The sequence below is a fragment of the Canis lupus genome, chromosome 29 (genome assembly GCF_011100685.1).
Source record: "Canis lupus familiaris isolate Mischka breed German Shepherd chromosome 29, alternate assembly UU_Cfam_GSD_1.0, whole genome shotgun sequence".
NCBI lineage: Eukaryota > Metazoa > Chordata > Mammalia > Carnivora > Canidae > Canis > Canis lupus.
This window is the reverse complement of record NC_049250.1, coordinates 36,152,983-36,173,162: the sequence shown is the minus strand read 5'-3', so window position 1 is coordinate 36,173,162 and position 20,180 is coordinate 36,152,983. Positions and strand designations below refer to the sequence as shown.

At 36.5% G+C, this 20,180-nt stretch overlaps 1 protein-coding gene across 2 annotated transcripts in view; it reads right to left on the bottom strand.

Moving 5' to 3' along the window:
- Positions 1-20,180, bottom strand: part of DECR1 (2,4-dienoyl-CoA reductase 1) — a 45,574-nt gene that overhangs the window by 10,478 nt on the left and 14,916 nt on the right. Inside the window, exons 2-6 of one of the 2 annotated variants that reach the window (XM_038579716.1) lie at positions 19,898-19,955; positions 17,307-17,509; positions 14,469-14,526; positions 14,263-14,349; positions 12,950-13,097 (exon numbers count right to left, since the gene is read on the bottom strand). In XM_038579716.1, coding sequence (XP_038435644.1) covers positions 12,950-13,097; positions 14,263-14,349; positions 14,469-14,526; positions 17,307-17,428 — 415 coding nt within the window. In that variant the 5' untranslated portion in view covers positions 17,429-17,509; positions 19,898-19,955. The remainder of the gene's footprint in view (positions 1-12,949; positions 13,098-14,262; positions 14,350-14,468; positions 14,527-17,306; positions 17,510-19,897; positions 19,956-20,180) is intronic. The other variant, XM_038579715.1, reaches the window with a different exon arrangement.

Below are 20,180 nucleotides of genomic sequence, written 5' to 3'. Positions count from 1 at the left end.
AGGTTGAAAGACAATAAAAATAATTCAAAGAATATTCAGATACATTATTCCTCCTCCAAAAATATTTAGTTTCTCTTCCCCTCTGCGTTTTCCAAAGTCGTAACAAAACTCAGCACATCCCGGCCAACACAGAGATGAAAAAGGGGGCAGGAGTGCCGTTTTGAGGGTATGAGAAATAAGAATAGTTATGTTAGTCATTATGGTAACTCTTTTGGTAGATCAAACTCTGCCTCTTTCAGAGCTCTGAAAATTACTTTGCTTCCAAAATCACTCTATGAAAAAGGAGGGATGTAGAACAATCGTGTACACAATTACAGTACATTGACACCAGAAGCTAACTGCATCATTCTTGCAAGCAAAATCATAAAAACTACTTAAAAAAGTGATAATTACTTATACAAAGCAAATACTGCAGTAGAAAGTGCTCTAACTTCTGATTTGGAGTAAACAAATGTTTATTCACGGGTGGGAGAGGAGGAATTAAGCCATTTTATATAATTCAGATAATGAAAATGGAAGATACTGTCCTCTTTTCTCTCCTTTAGGTTTTATTTTTCTCAACCTAGAAGATCTGGGTCACCCACTGCTTAGAATGAGACAGTGCTGCCTTTAATTTTCTGAATGTAAGAAGGAGGTAAAATTTTAAAACCGTACTATGCCAACTGGGTTCATGCTGCAGAGTATTAGTAGGGGTTAATGCTGCAGGGTATTTAAACTGGACTTTAAAGAATGAACAGTGGTGGGGCACCTGGGCGGCTCAGTTGGTTAAGTGTCAGACTCTTGATTTCATTGCAGGTCATGATCTCGGGGTCCTGGGATCAAGCCCCATGTTGGGCTCCATGCTCAGCATAGAGTCCACTTGAGGATTTCTCTCCCTCTCTTGCCCCTACCCCCACTTGCGTTCACTTTCTCCCTAAAATAAATGAATGTAAATCTTTAAGAAAAAAAATGAACAATGGGGCTAAGAGCTCAAAAATAAAGAAATCTCAGATTCCCAGGGTCAGTCATTGATATATTTTTCTTTTTGCAAAAAGGCCAATTCTTTAAATTAGCATAACTTCCTATAGAAGAGGTTTGGAAATGACAAATTTCTAACATCCCAGTGCAGACAAGCAGAAATGAATCTGTTATTTATTCAGGTCAGATAAATGGAGAAATGGGGCAACAGCCTGTCCTTCATTACTTCAAAATGGGAAAAAATAGTAACAAAGAAACACTAAAAATTACGTTGTCTAGAGGCACCTGGCTGGCTCAGTCGGTGAAGCATGTGACTCTTGATCTCTGGTTGTTAAGTTCAAGCCCCATGTTGGGTATAGAGATCACGTAAAAATAAAATTTTTCTTAAAGATCACATTGTCTATTAAAAATAATAAAATGTAAGATTATGTCCGATTTCAAGACTCAAAAGTTCTAAAATCTAGTTTCAGCCCAAGCTATGCATACTAAAATAATAAACAATTTTAGTTCAATAACCAACAGAGGTAGAACAGTATAAAAATATCTGGGCCTCAATATTGATTCTACTTTTTAGTTGTACAGCTATGTGACCTTGACCAAGTCACTTCCCTGCTCTGGGCCGAGGATTTAACATCCATAAAATAGGAAGACAGGGATAGTTTAGCAAAAGTCATTAGATTCCAAGAATTACTCAATTAATTGTTGCTATTGATTCTACCTATTATTCTTTTATCCTCATGCAAAAACACTATTTTGAAACTGATAATATCCAGTTTTTTTACTACTATCTGGAACTTCAACTGATGTTTGACTTCCCAATTAGTCTGCCAATTTTGCTGAAATTTCACTCCTGGCCGTGAACCTACACAAGTATCTGTAGCCACAGTTCGAACCCAACTTCCGTCATCATCTTGATAGATTTCAACAACCAGATGGACAAGATTAGAAATCTCAAATTTCTATGATCTCCCCATCTCCAACGACTTTCACTGCTACCCAAGAGCCACAACCTAAGCTTTGCCATCATGCCAAAATACTGATACAGTGCCTCCCTCTCTGGATCCTGTCCTTCCAGTTCTCTCATACCCTCGTACTACATGTGCTCCTTGAGACGTCATTATAAATTCTTAGTTTTTCCTCTCATATTCTTTAGGCTCATAATTCCCTCCAGCTCTAACTTGCCAATTTACCACCTAGACAATTATATGAATTAATCACTTAATGCCTGGCCACCATGTTGTCTCAACATAGCCACCCTCAACTCCTCAGTACCAGGACTGCTCTCTCCACTCTGAAAAGGAAGGGGTTTTATCACTGTTACGAATTGTGGGTAAATGCCATTGGAAAGATGGAGCTGCAATTTGACCTAGGCTCTCAACATCACTTATCAACTCTATCAGTACCCAGGGTTAAGAGCCTCCACCAGTTTCGGATTCACAGCTCCTGGCAATAGACCATCCTTTTATTGGTTCTTCCTTCTTTTTCCTTTAATACTTCTCTTCACTGGGCTCTCCCCTCAGTCGTTAATCACGCTTCAATCTCCACTCAGAATGTATCTCTTCTTAAGATCCTTCCACTAAACTTTACTAATCTCCGGAGGGTAAACTCCACACCGTCTACCTTCATTTCTTGCCTCCCCAGGCAGTATACATTACACATAAGAACACTGAACTCCTTATACTTCCTAAACATATGACTGGGCTATTGTTTGCTTTAATTACTCCATTTTTGCCAGCAATTAATCTTATTGCCAATCATGGCAAGAAGAGAATACTGCGTTTCTCTGTCTTTTGGATTAGGTTAGGACACAGAGGACCCTGTCTCTTAGCCATTTTTCAATAGAACCTCAGATTAAATTTAAATCTAAAAATCATCAGTGCTCTAAAAGTTAAAGGATTATATAGTTTTAAAAAAACAAAATAACTTCTTAAAAATATATTATTTACTAAGTGAAGACATTTCAGTCGAACATTTATTTATTTTTTAAAAATATTTTATTTATTTATTCATGAGAGACAGAGAGAGAGAGAGAGACTCAGAGACACAGGCAGAAGGAGAAGCAGGCTCCATGCAGAGAGCCCAATGTGGAACTCGATCCTGGGTCTCCAGGATCACGCCCTGGGTCGAAGGCAGCGCTAAACCGCTGAACCTCAGGCTGCCCCTTAGTTGAACATTTAATATAGACACATCCTTCATACAGATTAAAACTTGCAAGTTTAATTACAATAAGTGGTATTAGGGCTCTGATTTTTCTAGTCTATTTTAATTATAGGTCCTGGTCTCAAGTTCAGACACTTTATGGTCCCCTTATAAAAGAGGGAGTAAAAATACATTTATCTTGGAGTCACCCAACATTTTCTTTAAAAGCTAACACTTACTGAGCACTAGTCTGGGCCAGACACTGTTCTTAACACTTTACAGGTACTTGTTCACTTAACCATCATAGCAATCTTCGGGAGGAGGTTCTACTATTATCTCTGATTTACAGAAGAAGACACTGAGGCACAGAGAAGTAAACTGTCCAAGTTCACATGAATATTAAGTGGTATAACCAGGATGAGAATAGGCAGTGTGATTCTAAAACCTACACTCTTAACCAGTATGTAAAACTGCCTCTCCAACAAATTTCCAATTACATAGTTTAAAAGAAAAAGATTCCTTTCAAATTTTCCAAATTGCCTTACATTTATATTATCTTCATAATACACCAAAGTAAGGTACATATGGTGCTACAACAAATTTTAACAAATGAGGTTTAAATGTTCCAACAACCTAGCAAGATAACTCTAGCAAAAAGTGATTTTAAAAAGGATATGAAAAAAATTAAAATAAAATAAAAAGGATACGAATGCTACCTTAATAAATTCCAACTGATAACTAGAAATGTATTTTTAAACATTCTTTAAATGTGCCCACTATTCTAAGGAAGGCCTGGGTACAACTGACAGAAATGCACCCATATGGTCCTAATATACTTTAAAATCTACACTGTATTTAACTTGCACTCATACTACTGAAAGATGGGAAAGCCACATTCTACTCTTGGTCTACTATTCCTTGCTCGTGAAACAAGGAGCACTACTTCCATACTACTCAATTTTGTCAAAATGAGTGGTCGTCTTCTTTTCTTCTAGTAGTGAAGATGACAGACATAACTGACAGAAGTGTAAGTGTTAAATGTGCCCTCCACTCCTCTTGTTTTTTTGGGTCTCAGGAATGTTTCATGTCATAAATAGTGCATTACCTCTGTGCTTAGGAATGAGTGAGGAACTCGCAGAGAGAGGAATGGAGACATGGTTATAGGGTTTGCACGTGGGATAGAAGTAATGTCTCCCGTGAGGGGAAAGCATTTCCAATCTTGAAGGATGGGAAAAGCGGACTTACAACATGGAAAAGTAACAACCTGGAGCATGCATATTTTCAAATACTAATGTGTCCATCATAGCCTCTGAACAGGCATCTTTCATTGAGTTGTGGAACTAGAGTTGGGCATGAAGGTTCTGTATGGCTTAGAGATAAATGGTTCTAGTCAGAATACGTGTAAAAGAACAGCCCATGGGATGCCCGGGTGGCTCAGCGGTTGAGCATCTGCCTTCAGCCCAGGGCCTGATCCTGGAGACATGGATTGAGTCCCACGTCGGGCTCCCTGCATGGAGCCTGCTTCTCCCTCTGCCTGTGTCTCTGCTTCTCTCTCTCTCTCTCTCCTCTCTCTCTCTCTCTGTCTGTCTCTCTCTCTGTCTCATGAATAAATAAAATCTTAAAAAAAAAAAAAAAAAGAACAGCCCAACAAGGGGTGATTATAGAGGGAGGTGAGATTGGACAGCCAAGGGCACTGATGATGGAGAATGAGGGAAAAGAAACTGGTCAAGTACAATATCAATGGACTGGAAATAAGAATATTTTAAAATTGATTTTTGTGTTTACAAGTTCACACACGAGGTAGCAAAGCAAGATCATTAAAAACCTTGGATTTTCTGATAATTTATTAAAACAGCATATGAAAAGTATAAAGTATTTTACCTAGTTCAAGCTTTCAACTATTTCTTTATATCAACCGACCAAAAGGATGCTCTCTTTTTTAATTCTTTCTTTAGTCAGTGAATTGGTTCAATTTACTCTTCCTCTACACGAAGCTGCTGATAAGATTACCTTAGGGATACTTCCAATGACACTCATCCACTGACAATTTCCTTTGGAGACATTTCTTAGTTACTGTCCTCTTTCCCCTCATTTTACATGATTAATCTGCCTAAACAGTGACCAGTCACTCCCTCCCTTTCCCGTACACAGGCTTCATATGGTTCAAGCTGTCTGGGACTGCTGCTGACTCTCGCTGACTCTTAGATACTCTGAAGGTCTGAAAATTATCTCCATCAAATTCTTTAAATTGTCTAAGCTACCATGTGTTTATTCACATGAATGAAGAAGGACAAGCACAATGGTAAAGCAATTTATATTTTTCATGAAGCTTTTGTATCTATCAGTTTGTTCCGTTACTAAATCTTGGGTAAGTAATGAATTATATAATCTGTTTTATACATGGGAAAGCTGAGTAAAGGTAAAAACATCATGACTCCCTAAGTGTCCAAGTATCACATGTAAACTAGGTGACCATGACTTAAACTGAACTACCGTTCCTTCTTTTTTTTTCACTAGACCACTTTAAAAATATTATGTCAATTATAGGGAAACCTGGGTGGGTCAGTTGAATTCAATCTGATGTTTGGTTTCTGCTCAGGTCATGATCTCAGGGTTGTGAGATGGAGCCTGCTTAAGATTCTCTCTCTCACTTCTCTCTCTCTCTCTCTCAAAAAAAAAAAAATGTCAACTATCAGTCTTAACAAAGAGAGTTAATGCTTATTAGGTACTTAACAAACCATAGTTTCTTATCTGTCGAAGTGAAAATTTAAAATATTGGGAGTGGGGGTGACTGGGTGATGGGCACTGGGGGGGGCACTTGATGGTATGAGCACTGGGTGTTATGCTATATGTTGGCAAATTGAACTCCAATTAAAAAAAAAAAGACATACACACACACAAAAAAGAAAATTTAAAATATCTACCTCCTATATTATAAAAAAACCTAACCCGAGCCACCTGTTACTATAAGGGAATAAAATAATTTTCATACCTTACAGAGTCACTGCAAGTATTGAATGAATTAATAAATGTTTAGCATTTAGAACAAAACCTGATACAGAATAAGCACTCAATAAATGGTGTTTAAAAAAAAAAAGAAGGAAAGATGAAAGGAAAAAAGGAAGGAGGAAACAGGAGGGAGGGAGGGTGGGAGAAAGAAAGAGGAAGAAAATTTGGTTAAAATTAAAATATTTCTTTATAAATAATGTTTTGCTTTGTGCAGTATTCTAACACCTGTTGGTTCATCTATCTTTATTTAATAATTATAGAAGTTGCAGTAATGACTACAGAATTCTCATATGCTCTTATGTGGAAGGAATTCTGTCTTTTTGGTGGAAAGTAATCCACATGACTCAGTTACCAAAGCTAGTAGAAAGTCAAGTATCATATCTGGGTAGTCTATCCTATAATAAAATTTAAGAAAAATCTGTTTTAGTTTGAATCTAAACAAATATGTTTTTCAAAGACAATCATGGATATGTGGCCAATATTTTCACTTGAATGTCAAGTGATTTAAGATTCTGATAAACAGCCAAATAGGACATTTATCATGCTGTGTTGAACACTCATCTAATATGTTTTTGACAGTGGCACAAAAGACATTTTTTGGATGTAGGTTAAACATGATATCAATTTCAAAAGACAGGGCTGTAGCCAATGTATCATCTGTTCACAAAAAAAACAGAGCTAAGGACTGCCAGTGCAGGTAGAAAAGAGGAAGCAACATCTGCATATAAATTCCCCTGGCTGATCCCTAACCTGAACAAGCACTACAATGGCTCTAAGAAATTCAAATCAATGTTAATAGCTGGAAGCTGAAAAAGTGAGCCTTAAGAAAATATTAGCAAAACACATCTAGCAATATACAAATAGGATAATTTATCACAACCATGCAGGATTTCGATTTGGAATGCACTGTTGGTTTAAAAAGTCAAAAATTAACCAATGGAATTCATAATATTAATGGGCTTTTTAAAATGGGCATCTCAACAAATAGAGAAAAAAGATTTGACAAATTTAATACCTATTCATGATTTAAAAAAAAAAACTGTCAGCAAACTAGATACAGAAGCAAATTTCCTCAACCATAAAGAGCATTTAGGAAAAACTACAGGTAAACTAATAATTAATGATAAACTATCTGAGAGCTTTCCTCTTGCCATCAAGAGGAAGCATTTGCTTTCACCACTGCTATTCAACACTGAACTGGGGGTCCCAGCTGATAAAATGAGGTGAAAAAAGGAAATACAAATTAGAAAAGAAGATGCACAAAATGTCTTTTTTCACAACTATCAAGAATATAGAAAATCCTAAGGAATCTACTGAAAAAGCTGTAAGAACTATTAAGTCATTTTATTTTAGCAAGCTCACAGAATAAAGGTTAGTATACAAAAACAAGTTCATTGTATTTCTAAATATTAGAAGCAAACAATTATAAAATTTAGAAAACAGATTTATTTTTTTTTTAAATTTTTATTTATTTATGATAGAGAGAGAGAGAGAGAGAGAGAGGCAGAGACACAGGCAGAGGGAGAAGCAGGCTCCATGCACCGGGAGCCCGACGTGGGATTCGATCCCGGGTCTCCAGGATCGCGCCCTGGGCCAAAGGCAGGCGCCAAACCGCTGCGCCACCCAGGGATCCCTAGAAAACAGATTTAAAATAGTGATAAAAATATAAAATTATTTAGCAGAAATTTAATAAAATTTATATGACCTGCACACTGAAAATAGCTTAAAGACCTAAACAAATGGAAAGATATTACATGCTGATGGACTGAAGGATAATATGGTCAAAATGTCACTTCTCCCCAATATAATCTATAGATTTACTACAAACCGGGTCAAAATTTCAGTAGACTCTTTTGTAAAAATTATTGAATTCTGAAATTTATATGAAAATGCTAAGAACACAGAACAGTGAAAGTAATTCAGAAAAAAACTAAAGTTGGAGGACTCACAATAATTGATGTCAAACTAATATGAAGCTCAAATAATTTATATATGATATATTGGACTCAGTATTAGATATTCAGATTTTCCACAGAAGTACCAAAGTATTTCAATGAGGAAAGGATGGACAGATGCATGCAAAAATTAACCTTGACTGTTATCTCATACCAAATGCAAACATTAAATCAAAATGGATAACCTAAATATAACAATGAAAACTATAAAAGTTCCAGAAGAAAACAATAGAGAAATGGTTACCTTGGGTTAAAGAAATATCTCTTAGGACTCAAAAAGCATGAGTCATAAAAGGAAAATTTCACTAAGCTGAACAACATCAAAATGTAAAATGTTTCATCTTTAGAAGACATTGTTAAGAACGTGAAAAGACAAATCATAGACTGAGAAAAAATATTTGCAAAAACATATCTGATAAAAGATTTATATTTAGAATATGTAAAATAACTTTTCATTCAATTCAATACCAAAAAGACAAACAACCTAATAAAAAAAAAAAGATTAGAACAGACACTTCGAAGAATGTATACAACTGATGAATAATCACATGAAAAGATGCTCAACTTCATTAGTCAGTAGAGAACTCTAAGTCAATATCACAAACGAAGGACCACTACACAAACTGAGGAAGACTAAAATGTAATATAACCAAGCCAGCGTGGGGCAGAATGAGGTGTAAATGCATCTTATAAAGTGATGCTGGGAATGCAATCTCCTAGAGCCAATTTGGAAAACAATTTGATAGATTCATCAAAATTTAGTTCCTTCAAAAAAAACAAATTTGTTCCTTCTGCTCAGCAAAAGATAACTGATAGGGAAATGAAAAGAAAGCAACAGATTGGGAGAAAATATTCCAAATACATACTATTATCTCACAAAGTACTCGGTCCAGATTAAACAAAGAATTTCTAAATATCAGTAATAAAAAAGACAATCCACTAAAAATGGATTAAAAGCTAAGAGTGGGGATGCTTGGGTAGCTCAGTCAGTTAAGTGTCTGATTCTTGATTTCACCTCGGGTCATGGTCTCAGGATCGTGAGATTGAGCCCTGTGTTGACTCCACACTCACCACAGAGTCTCACTCAAGATTCTCTCTTCCTCTCCCTCTCCCCACCTCATGCTCTCTCTCTCTCTCTCTCTCTCTCTCTCTCTCTCAAAAAAGAAAAAAAAAAAAAGCTAAGTCAGAAGATAGGAGAGGAACCCTTTGGTGGTAGTGGAAATGTTCTGTCTTGGTCGGTTACCTAAGTGAGTAAGTGTATCAGAAGTTCAATTTAAACACATAAAATCTGTGGATCTCACTATATATAAATTCTACCTCAATTTTAGCAAAACAAATTAATATATTCAAGTTATGAACTGGTTTACTCTTTAATCAATTTATAATAATCTTGATTTCATACTGTTTGCATATTGGTATATGAAAGTACTTTGTAAATTAAAAAGTACCATAGTGGTATAAAATATTATTAGTACTACCTCAATAAAGTATTTATTTATTTATTTATTTATTTATTTGTTTGTTTGTTTGTTTATTTATTTTTCCAAATATTTTATTTATTTATTCATGAGAGACGGAGAGAGAGACGCAGAGACACAGGCAGAGGGAGAAGCAGGCTCCATGCAGGGAACCCGACATGGGACTCGATCCCAGGTTTCTAGGATCAGGCCCTGGGCTGAAGGCGGCGCCAAACCACCGAGCCACCCGGGCTGCCCAATAAAGTATTTCTTATATGTCCTGGGGCATCCGGGTGGCTCAGTTGGTTAGCGGGACTCTTGATTTCAGCTTAGGCCATGGCCACTGGTCATGGGATCAAGTCCCATGTCGGGCTCCACGTTCAGTGGGGAGTCTGCTTGAGATTCTCTCCCTCCTTCCCCTCTGCCCCTGCCCTACCACACTCTCTCTCTCTTTCTCTACAATGATAAATAAATCTTTAAAAAAATACTTCTTACATGTCCTAAAATCACCTCTTGTGAGTTTCAAGAGGTATCTCTTCAGTTTCTAGTGATCTAGGGTTTAATGGAAAATTTCAGTATTTATCCTATCCCTTGTGACTAGATTTTAAAAAAAAAAAAACCATATTAGTCTTTTAGTCTCTTTCCCATTGCGCGTTCTCTCAATTCTTTAATAAAATTAGGTATTCTCTTCCATACTGTTCACTAATTTGTACATTGATACATGGTATCTTAAAGATGGGGGGACCTCAGCATATTTTCAATATCCTTCCCAATAAGGAACAGCCACTTTTTTACTGACCTTTGTGGTTTTATAAGAGCACACTGGGCTAAGGTCTTTAAGAGTTTCCTAAATCTTTTATTTGTTCATATCTATTAATTTTGCATCAAAAAATCTGCTATTCGTAAACATATTTTAATAATGTCCTTTTGATTCTTTGCTTCTCTAGCTAAGGCCACTGCTCTCTTGATCCTCAGTCACCTGCTATTCCCTCTCTGAGTGCATGTCATCAACAATTCCTATAAGCGTCTATCTTTCAGTTGCTGGCATCCTCATCTTCTCTAGTCCGACTTCCCTGGGTATCTTACCTTGACTGACATCTTAGATCCCAGACCGCCAAACATACTTCTGACCGCAGATTACCATAGATGGCCTGCTCCCTGAACTGACTTCCACTTTGACACACTCCCGAGATCATTAGCACCTGAGATCCCCAACTGCTGCTCCAACACCAGACCAGGCCCCGTACACTGTGCTCTCCAGGACCCAAGGGCACAAGTCCTTCAAATTCTGTCAAGTTATGGCATCAATAACTGACAGGGATCTTGGAGGAATAAAAACTGGCTTCCATCTTTTAAAAAGTCTTAACTAATATATTTTTAATGAACCCCATAGAATTTTAATCCAATGTGATGAATAAAAATAGATCATAGCCTGTTAAAATGAAAGACAATAAATGAGAAAAGAAGGGAGAGCCAGACAGAAATCAAGAGTCACAGGGATGGGCAGCGGAAGGAATAAGAGAGAATGAGGAGAGAAACACAAAAGGAGAGATAAAGAGTGAAATAGGGAACCAAGAGTGAAGAGGTAACAGAGAGGAACAGAGAAAGAGAGAAATGAGTAAGAGATAAAGAGAGAGAAAATCAGACAGAGGTAGAGGGAGAGAGAAGAGACACAGAGGTCAAGGATCCTTGGACAGAGAAAGGAAGAGAGAGGAGCCAGCCCATTCTTCTCTGTCTCCTTTCTCAACCATCCATCTTTCCTGAAAAAAAAAAAAAAAAAAAAAAAAAGAAAGAAACAGAATAAAAAACAAAACAAAATAAAAGCATGGAAACTCCAAAAGGAACTGATACCCACTTTGCTGCAGTGGGAATGAGTGACCTGGAGCTTCCATCCCAGTGAGTACATGAGAAAGGATGGAGCTTATAGGGGATCCCTGGGTGGCGCAGCGGTTTGGTGCCTGCCTTTGGCCCAGGGCACGATCCTGGAGACCCGGGATCGAATCCCACATCGGGCTCCTGGTGCATGGAACCTGCTTCTCCCTCTGCCTGTGTTTCTGCCTCTCTCTCTCTCTCTCTCTCTGTGTGACTATCATAAATAAATAAAAATATTAAAAAAAAAGGATGGAGCTTATACATGTACAAAGACAGCAAGCACCCTCTAGCAGCCCTCTGCCTGCCCCTACATCCTTTCTCAAGCTGGCTCGAGAATCACTCACACAGTAAAGAAGAAATTAAATCTAACGAGGTAAAGATTTCCGAACCAGAAGAAGGAAACTGGCCAGCTCCATGCCTTCCTTTCTCCCGCCAAGACCCAAAGGACATCCTTCAAAGAGCACCAGGACTCTTCCTCCTTTTCCTTGCTCAGAATACTCTCCACCCTGAGAAATACCACGATCTATCAAGTCCCAACCCCTCCCCACCTTGTTTGGCGACAGAGTCTCGTCCACCTCTGTCATTTGGGCATATAACACAAGACCTGCTACAGTAAAGTCATCAGTAAGTGTCCATTAAACGAGCAAACATACACGGATTCTAGACATATATGTATACACACATATATATCACACATATATTTATATTGCACAGACTTTTATAAAGTTTGTTCATAGTACTAAACAAAAATGTTCTAGTAACTTCTCTCTACATCTAGTCCCCCAGATGACTACACTGACGTCATCATCATCCAAACTATTCACTCAGCACAAACTCTCTCATCTAATCAGTAAGGCCTGTTGATTTTGTCTGCTAAATGTCTCCTAATTTATCCCCTATGTCATGCAGCCACATACCAAAGGAGAAGTCAAACCCTTCGGAATGTCTTCCTAATCTCTTCCATCCCCCCACATTGTTGCCAGTATGCTTTCCAATCAAGTCACATTCTTCATGAGACAGCTTCAAGAGAAATCCATAAGGAAATCTCTCCCCATTTCCTTCAGAATTAACATCAAATTTTCTATTTTGGTACTGGGAACTTTCCTAATTATACCCAAACCACCTCCCCATAATCATTTCCTGCCATTCTTCTTCCTCCTCATCTCTAACCACATCAAATTTGCATCATCTCTAAACCCTGTTTTGCTCCTCCAGCAGGTCTCTTTCCATGAACTTCTCACTCTCCTTCCCCCACTGCCCCACTTCCCCACATCTAGATCTTTGGAAATTCAGCTCAAATTGCATCTTGCTCCTCAATCTGATAACCATAGCTAGGGAGAGTTAGTTGTTCCTGTCTCTGGGTTTCCCACACACATGAAATATATATTTATTATAGCTCATATCATAGCATGTGATAATCACTATCTTTCTTCTCCATTAGACTATGAGTTGTACAGGTATCGACACTGTCTTATTGACTTTTATAAATATCCCAGGGCTTATCACAGAGCGTGTGTGTGCTAAGGACCCAATAAACACATGAAAAATTAATCAACATACCTTTCTGTGCTTTAATTAGTTGCTTTCCAATTTCTAACGTCACATAGGCAGTACCATTTAGAACTATGTCAGTTATGGTCCTCCAAGCATTAGCAGAGAGTCTTTCAGTGGGAGAAATAAAATTCCCTGCTGCGTTGTTTATCACAATCTAATAGATGAATAAGGCAAGTTATAGAAATTTCTATAGAAGTTATAGAAGGAAGAACATTTTCCCTGAAGAGATTTTACTTCTGAAACTTATTAACCCAAATAATACGATAAGGCTAAAGTTGATAGTGTGCTATAAATTAATACCATGGGATTTGGTTTGGTTTTATTTTTTGAGCCTGTGAAAATCTCACCAATTTACCAAATTTCAGAATCCTATCTTTGTCTCAAAATCACAATAGAATCTATCATTAAGAAAACAGATGTGGACTAAGCATATCTACCATTTGTCTAACTGTATTTCAAGGAATCTCAAAATGTCCTTTAATTTCTGGTGACATGTTGGCTTAATTTAACCCAATGAAATTCTTGGTTGATAACATGTTTCCTCACCATCAATAAAGATTCTTCTTAGTTCTACTAGCAGATTCAATATTACTGGTCTGAAACTATCTTTAAGGTAGAACAGTCCTCTCTTGGGGCGCCTGGGTGGCTCAGTGGTTGAGCGTCTGCCTTCAGCCCAGGGTGTGATCCTGGAGTCCCTGGGATCGAGTCCCACATCGGGCTCCCTGCATGGAGCCTGCTTCTCCCTCTGCCTGTGTCTCTGCCCCTCTCTCTGTGTGTTTCTCACGAATAAATAAATAAAATCTTTAAAAAAAAAAGAGACTATTGGAAGAAATTGCTTCTTTCCAATACATGAACCAAAACAACAGCAGAAATGCCTATGCACATCTCTGGTCTTAAAGGAAAAATCTGCAGTATCTTACAGGTTTCTTTACTTGTATCATTCTCCACTATTGATAGAGATAATCCAAAATTATTAGGAAAAGCAAAGCGCATGAATCATTTAAACTAGATATTATGCCCTTGGATAACTGCTCTTCTTATTTCATAATCTTATTACATAAAGTGAAATCAGGTTTGTTCTATACAACTGTAAATGCATTTTTTAAGTATTTCCGAAAGGCAGTGGTGTAGCAGTTCACCTAATCTGTTCGCTGCTCTGAGCAAAGCCAGCTCTTTGCTAAGGACAGAAAACAGGTGCTTCTCAACACAGCACTTGCTCACATCAATATTTTATTCCCTTAGTGCATCCTTAGCACATCTTGGTGGGTGTCATCAACATCAAACACCTCATACTTTGGCCTCAACACCATTACACTTACAGCAGGATGTCCTGCAACTTTAATCAATTCCGACACAGTCTTTTGCACCATTTCAGGATTCCTAATATCACACTGAATTGCATGAACCTGAAAAATACCAGAGAGAAAAGAGAATCCTAAATTTTTCAGACTTCTTAAACTAAAAACATGAATAAGTTATTTAAGCATGTTTTAATTCCTCAATCTGAATTAAATAACTATTTTACCTTATTTCCAGTCTGAGAAGAAATTTGTTCCGCGGTATCTTTTAAAACGTCAATGTTTCTAGAAATAAAGCACATGGTACTTTGTGTAAGCTCTGAAATAAGTTCATATTTTTCATCTTTTTAATTCCATAAATTAAAACACAAAGAGAATCTATAGCTTAAACTGATGTAATTTTGACAAAATGCAAAAGCTGTATCTACAGTCAGCTTGAATGAATTCACTTTCTAAAAGTTAAACTAGTACAATTTTTATATATCTAATACTCAATTACTGAGTTATTTACTTTTATTTTTTTTTAAAAATTTTATTTATTTATGATAGTAACACAGAGATAGAGAGAGAGAGAGAGAGAGAGAGGCAGAGACACAGGCAGAGGGAGAAGCAGGCTCCATGCACCGGGAGCCCGACGTGGGATTCAATCCCGGGTCGCCAGGATCGCGCCCTGGGCCAAAGGCAGGCGCCAAACCGCTGCACCACCCAGGGATCCCCGAGTTATTTACTTTTAAACTAATTATTTTATATCTACTCACAATTTTGAAGTTATTTCCTTAATAAAAAATACTGATTCAAAGGGGCACATGCACTCCACTGTTTGTAGCAGTGGATCAACAATAGCCAAATTATGGAAAGAGCCCAAATGTCCATCAACTGATGAATGGATAAAGAAGATGTGGGGTATGAATAAAGAATGGAGATATATATATATATATATATATATATATATATATGAATGGATAAACAAGGAGTGGTGTGTGTGTGTGCACGTGTGCATGTCCGCATAATGGAATATTACTCAGCCATCAAGAAGAATGAAATCTTGCCATTGTAACAATGTGAATGGACCTAGAGAGTATTATTATGCTAGGGAAATGAGTCAGTCAAAGAAAGACAAATACTATATGATTTCACTCATGTGGAATTTAAGAAACAAAACAGATGAACATAGAAGAAGGAAAAAAAGAGAGAGAGGGAGGGAGGCAAACCATTGGAGACCCTTAACTATACAGAACAAACTGAGAGTTGCTTGAGGGGAGGTGGGTAGATGAGCTAAATAATGGGTAGTTAAGATGAGCACTGGGTGTTATATATAAGTGATGAATCACTAAATTCTATTCCTGAAACCAATATTATACTATATGCTAACTAGAATTTAAATAAAGACTTGAAACATGAAAAAAAATAAAATAAAATTATTTCCTTAATATATAATCACTTCTGTTCCCTTGCCCAAACCTGCTTTAGAAAGAAAACACATTCATGATATAATGTAAACTTACATTATACTATATAAAATCTGTTATGTATAAGATTTATGTTAGTAGATTTTAGACCAAATTTAAAGATATAAAAGCATTATATGCATTCAGTTTCACACTCTTGAAAGAAACACAAAAAAGAAACCGTAAATATAAAATATGTAGTGTTACAAAGAAAATAATACTTTAATATTTGTAAAAACACTATAATATTTTTAAAAAACGTTCAGGCCAATTTGCATTAAAGGAAACATCTGAAAGAAGTTCCTTTGGGCCTTTGTAAATTACATAGTGACTTGTCCTCATTCAGATTCCTATTCAGCCTATCTAAAAATTTTGCACTTTTCAAAATAGGAGGAAGTTGTAGATTTTGGGGCCTGTCTCTAAAGTTCTAGACTTACATACACTGTTAGAGGGTCCCAGGATATGCCTAAATAAGAAATTCCATCTACATCGCCTTATCCTTCCTACATTTATCACAATAGATGTTTTGAAACATCTGCCCATCTTATAGAAAATGGAAGGGTTATACCCATTATCTTAGTACAAGGCTAACTATCCTTTGAAGCAGTAACTATAATCACTCCTAAATGAAAACAAAGCAGCCTCAATACAGTACTTTTTAACTTAAGCTTCAGGTTTAAGGAAAAAAAATTCTATCACTGAATTTGGTTAATATATACATCATCAATTTCATAATCAATCATTACTGATCTTCCTCAGCCTAAAAATGGGGTTACATCCTTGATAAACCCATCGTAAGTTAAAAATACCATAATTTGAACATGCATTTAATACACCTGACCTAGTAAACATCATTGCTTAACCTGGTCTAAAGGTTAAGCCAGGTTGACTTACATTAATGATTAACATTAGCCTATAACTGGGCAAAATCATTTGACACAAAGCCTGTTTTATAATAAATTATTGAATATCTCATGTAAACTTATTGAATACTGTACTGAAAGTGAAAAAGCAGGGCAGCCTGGGTGGATCAGCGGTTTAGCGCGGCCTTCAGCCCAGAGTGTGATCCTGGAGACCTGGTATCGAGTTCCACATCAGGCTCCCTACAGGGAGCCTGCTTCTCCCTCTCCTGTGTCTGCCTCTCTGTCTCTCATGAATAAATAAATAAAATCTTAAAAAAAAAACAAAACAAAAAACAGAAGGGCTGTATGGGTACAAAATGGGTGTGAATATTATCATTTCCGTACCCTTATGACCAAGTGGCTGACTGGGAGCTGAAATGCACTGCTGGCATCATGAAAGAGTATCTTACCACATATTATTAGTCTGGGAAAAGTTTCAAGTTTCCAAGTATAGTTTCTACTGAATGTGTATCACTTTCACACCATTGTAAAGTCAAAAAGTCCTAAATTGAAATCAATGTAAATCATGGTCCATCTGTATTTCTAGCATTACAAATTATAACTGATTTTTCCAAGTAAATTTGTTTAAATAATCTAAAGGATATTTCATAGAAAATTAAAATCAAAAAACTCTGGTAAATGGTATTTTCAATATCATGGCACAGAACTATTTTATAATAGACTCTTGTCAGGCAATTTGCTGACCATGACTTACCGGCTGGCTATCACACACTGAGCACCCAGGCTGGACAGAAGGGCTGTCATTCCTTTACCAAGGCCAGTACCTCCTCCCGTAATAAATGCCACTTTTCCTTGAAAACTATTGGGCGGTAGCATCGCTTTTTGAAGGGGTGGGAAGAATTTAGACTGAAAAGCTTCATTGTTTTGATACAATATTTGTGTTCCATAACTGAAAAACTGAAAGGGAAAAATAGATTAATTGAAACTTTTGTAAATGCATTTCCACAAAATAGATGAATTTCAAAAAATTTACTCTTGAATGTACTGTTAATCAAATTCTTAGTTTAACAAACTCACTGTAAACATATTGTACTGTATTTAATCAATTATGACTCTTTTTCTACTGGGATGTTAAGTAAGATAGCAGAACGGTTAAAAGCATGGGCTTCGGAGCATGACTACATACGACAGAATTTTCTTCCTAGTTGTATAACCTGCAAGTGATTTAACCTCTTTGTGCCTCAATTTTCTTCTATAAACGGAGACAATAACAGAACCTTATTCATAGGACATTTTAAGTATCACATGAATAAATACAATTAAAATACCAAGACCATTCTTTAGTATATACTTATTATTTACAGGGGTTCTGCTTAAATTTAACTTTAAAAAGAACTAACCAAACAAGAAACAGTCAACAAAACTAAAAGACAACCTATGTAATGGGAAAAGATATTTGTAAATGTCTTATCAGATAAAGGGCTAGTATCCAAAATCCATAAAGAACTTATCAAACACAACACCCAAAAAATAAAGTTCCAGTCAAGAAATAAACAGAGGACATGAACAGATATTTCTCCAAAGAATACAAACATATGGCCAACAGACACATGAAAAATGCTCAACATCACTCCACATGCAGGAAATACAAATCAAAACCACAAGGAGATGCCACCTCACACTGATCACAATGGCTAAAATTAACAACTCAGGGATCAACAGATGTTGGCGAGGACACAGAGAATGGGGAACCCTCTTACACTGTTGGTGGGAATGCAAGCTGGTGCAGCCACTCTGGAAAATGGTATGGAATTAAAAACAGAGCTCGCCCATGACACAGCAATCACACTACAAGGTATTTATTTAAAGGACAGAACCATAGTGATCCGAAGGGGCACATGCAATCCAATGTTTATAGCAGCAATGTCCATAATAGCCAAAATATGGAAAGAGCCCACATGTCCATTGACAGATGAATGGATAAAGAGGATGTGGAATATATATATAATGGAATATTCCTCGGCCATCAAAAAGAATGAAAACTTGCCATTTGCAATGATGTGGATGGAACTAGAGAGTATCATGCTAAACGAAATAAATCAGAGAAAGATAAATACCATATGATTTCACTCATATGTGGAATTTAAGAAACAGAACAGATGAACATAGGGGAAGGGAAGGAAAAATAAAATGAAAATTGAGAGGGAGACGCTGAACTCTAGGAAACAAACTGAGGGGTGCTGGAGGGGAGGTGAATGTGGGATAAGGTACCTGGGTGATGGGCATTAAGGAGGGTGCTTGATGGAATGAACACTGGGTGTTATACGTGACTAATAAATAACTAAATTCTACCTCTGAAACTAATAAAAAATTTAAAAAGATGTTAGTTGAAAGATGCATTCTTTTAAAAAGATGCAAAAAAAAGAACATAAAGCATATTCATCTTTTAACCAGAATAATTTGGATAAAAATCACATTCCATTTTTGAATCACTGAAGAAAATTATTAAAATCTCCTCATAAGGCTTATTAAATCAAATTCCTCTTCCTATATTGTCCTTTGGATAATAAATTTACAACAGATGACTACTTGTTATATTTGAAATAGGGGAAAAATAACAATTTACACTAAAAATATATGTATTGTCCTATCTTATGTCTTACAACTCACATTCTCACATTACTTGTGAAAATCACTGCCATTCTCTCATTTAATTATAAAAACAAACTTTAAGTGTTGAACATAATAACAAACAATAAAGAGCTAATTTTATTAAGTGCTTACCATGTGTCAGGATTCGATATCAAACCAGTTCATTTTCACCACCCCATTAAATAGGTATTATTTTTACCCCACTGTACAGGAGGTCCCAGAGAAGTTAAATATATTGCCCAAGTTATGGAACCAAGATTCAAATGTGATCTGGCTCCAGAGCCCTCCCCATCACCTTGTGTATTTCCTCCCTGGCTGAACTCCTACAGAGCTTAATGATCACACCAAAGAGGCACATGATATTCCCCATCAGGTCATGGTTGGAAGATTAAAATCCCAGAATCTATCATTTCCTGCTAGAATATTCCTGTAAGCCAAGTGGGCTGCCATCAGTTGGCCTGGGATACCCGGAAAATTTCTCTTAAGGAAACAACTGGTAATGTGGGCAATGATTTACACAAGAAAATGTGTACGATATGATATTAAGTAAAAAAAAAAAAAAAAAAGTATATAATATGTTAACTACAAATAGAAATACATGCTTAAAAAAAAGATTAATGAAGTAACAACAGTAAGTAGTAGATTCAACATTTATCATTTGCCAAGGTCTACTAAAGACTTTCAGTGCATTACCTCACAACAATCCTATATGGTGAATTCTGCTGTTATCCCCAATTTATAGATGGAAAAGCTGAAAAATAGAAAGGTCAATTAACCAACTTTTAAAGAAGTAGAAAAATAGGAAGTAGAAAAGACTTGATGTGTCCAAGATGTCTGACTTCAGAGTCCATCCATTTACCTTCCTTACACAGTTATTATCTCTAGATGATGAGTTTACAGATTATTATTTTTGCTTTTTGTTTGATTTTCAGTATTTTCAAAATCTTTTCAATAAGAATGATTTGCTTTTGTAATC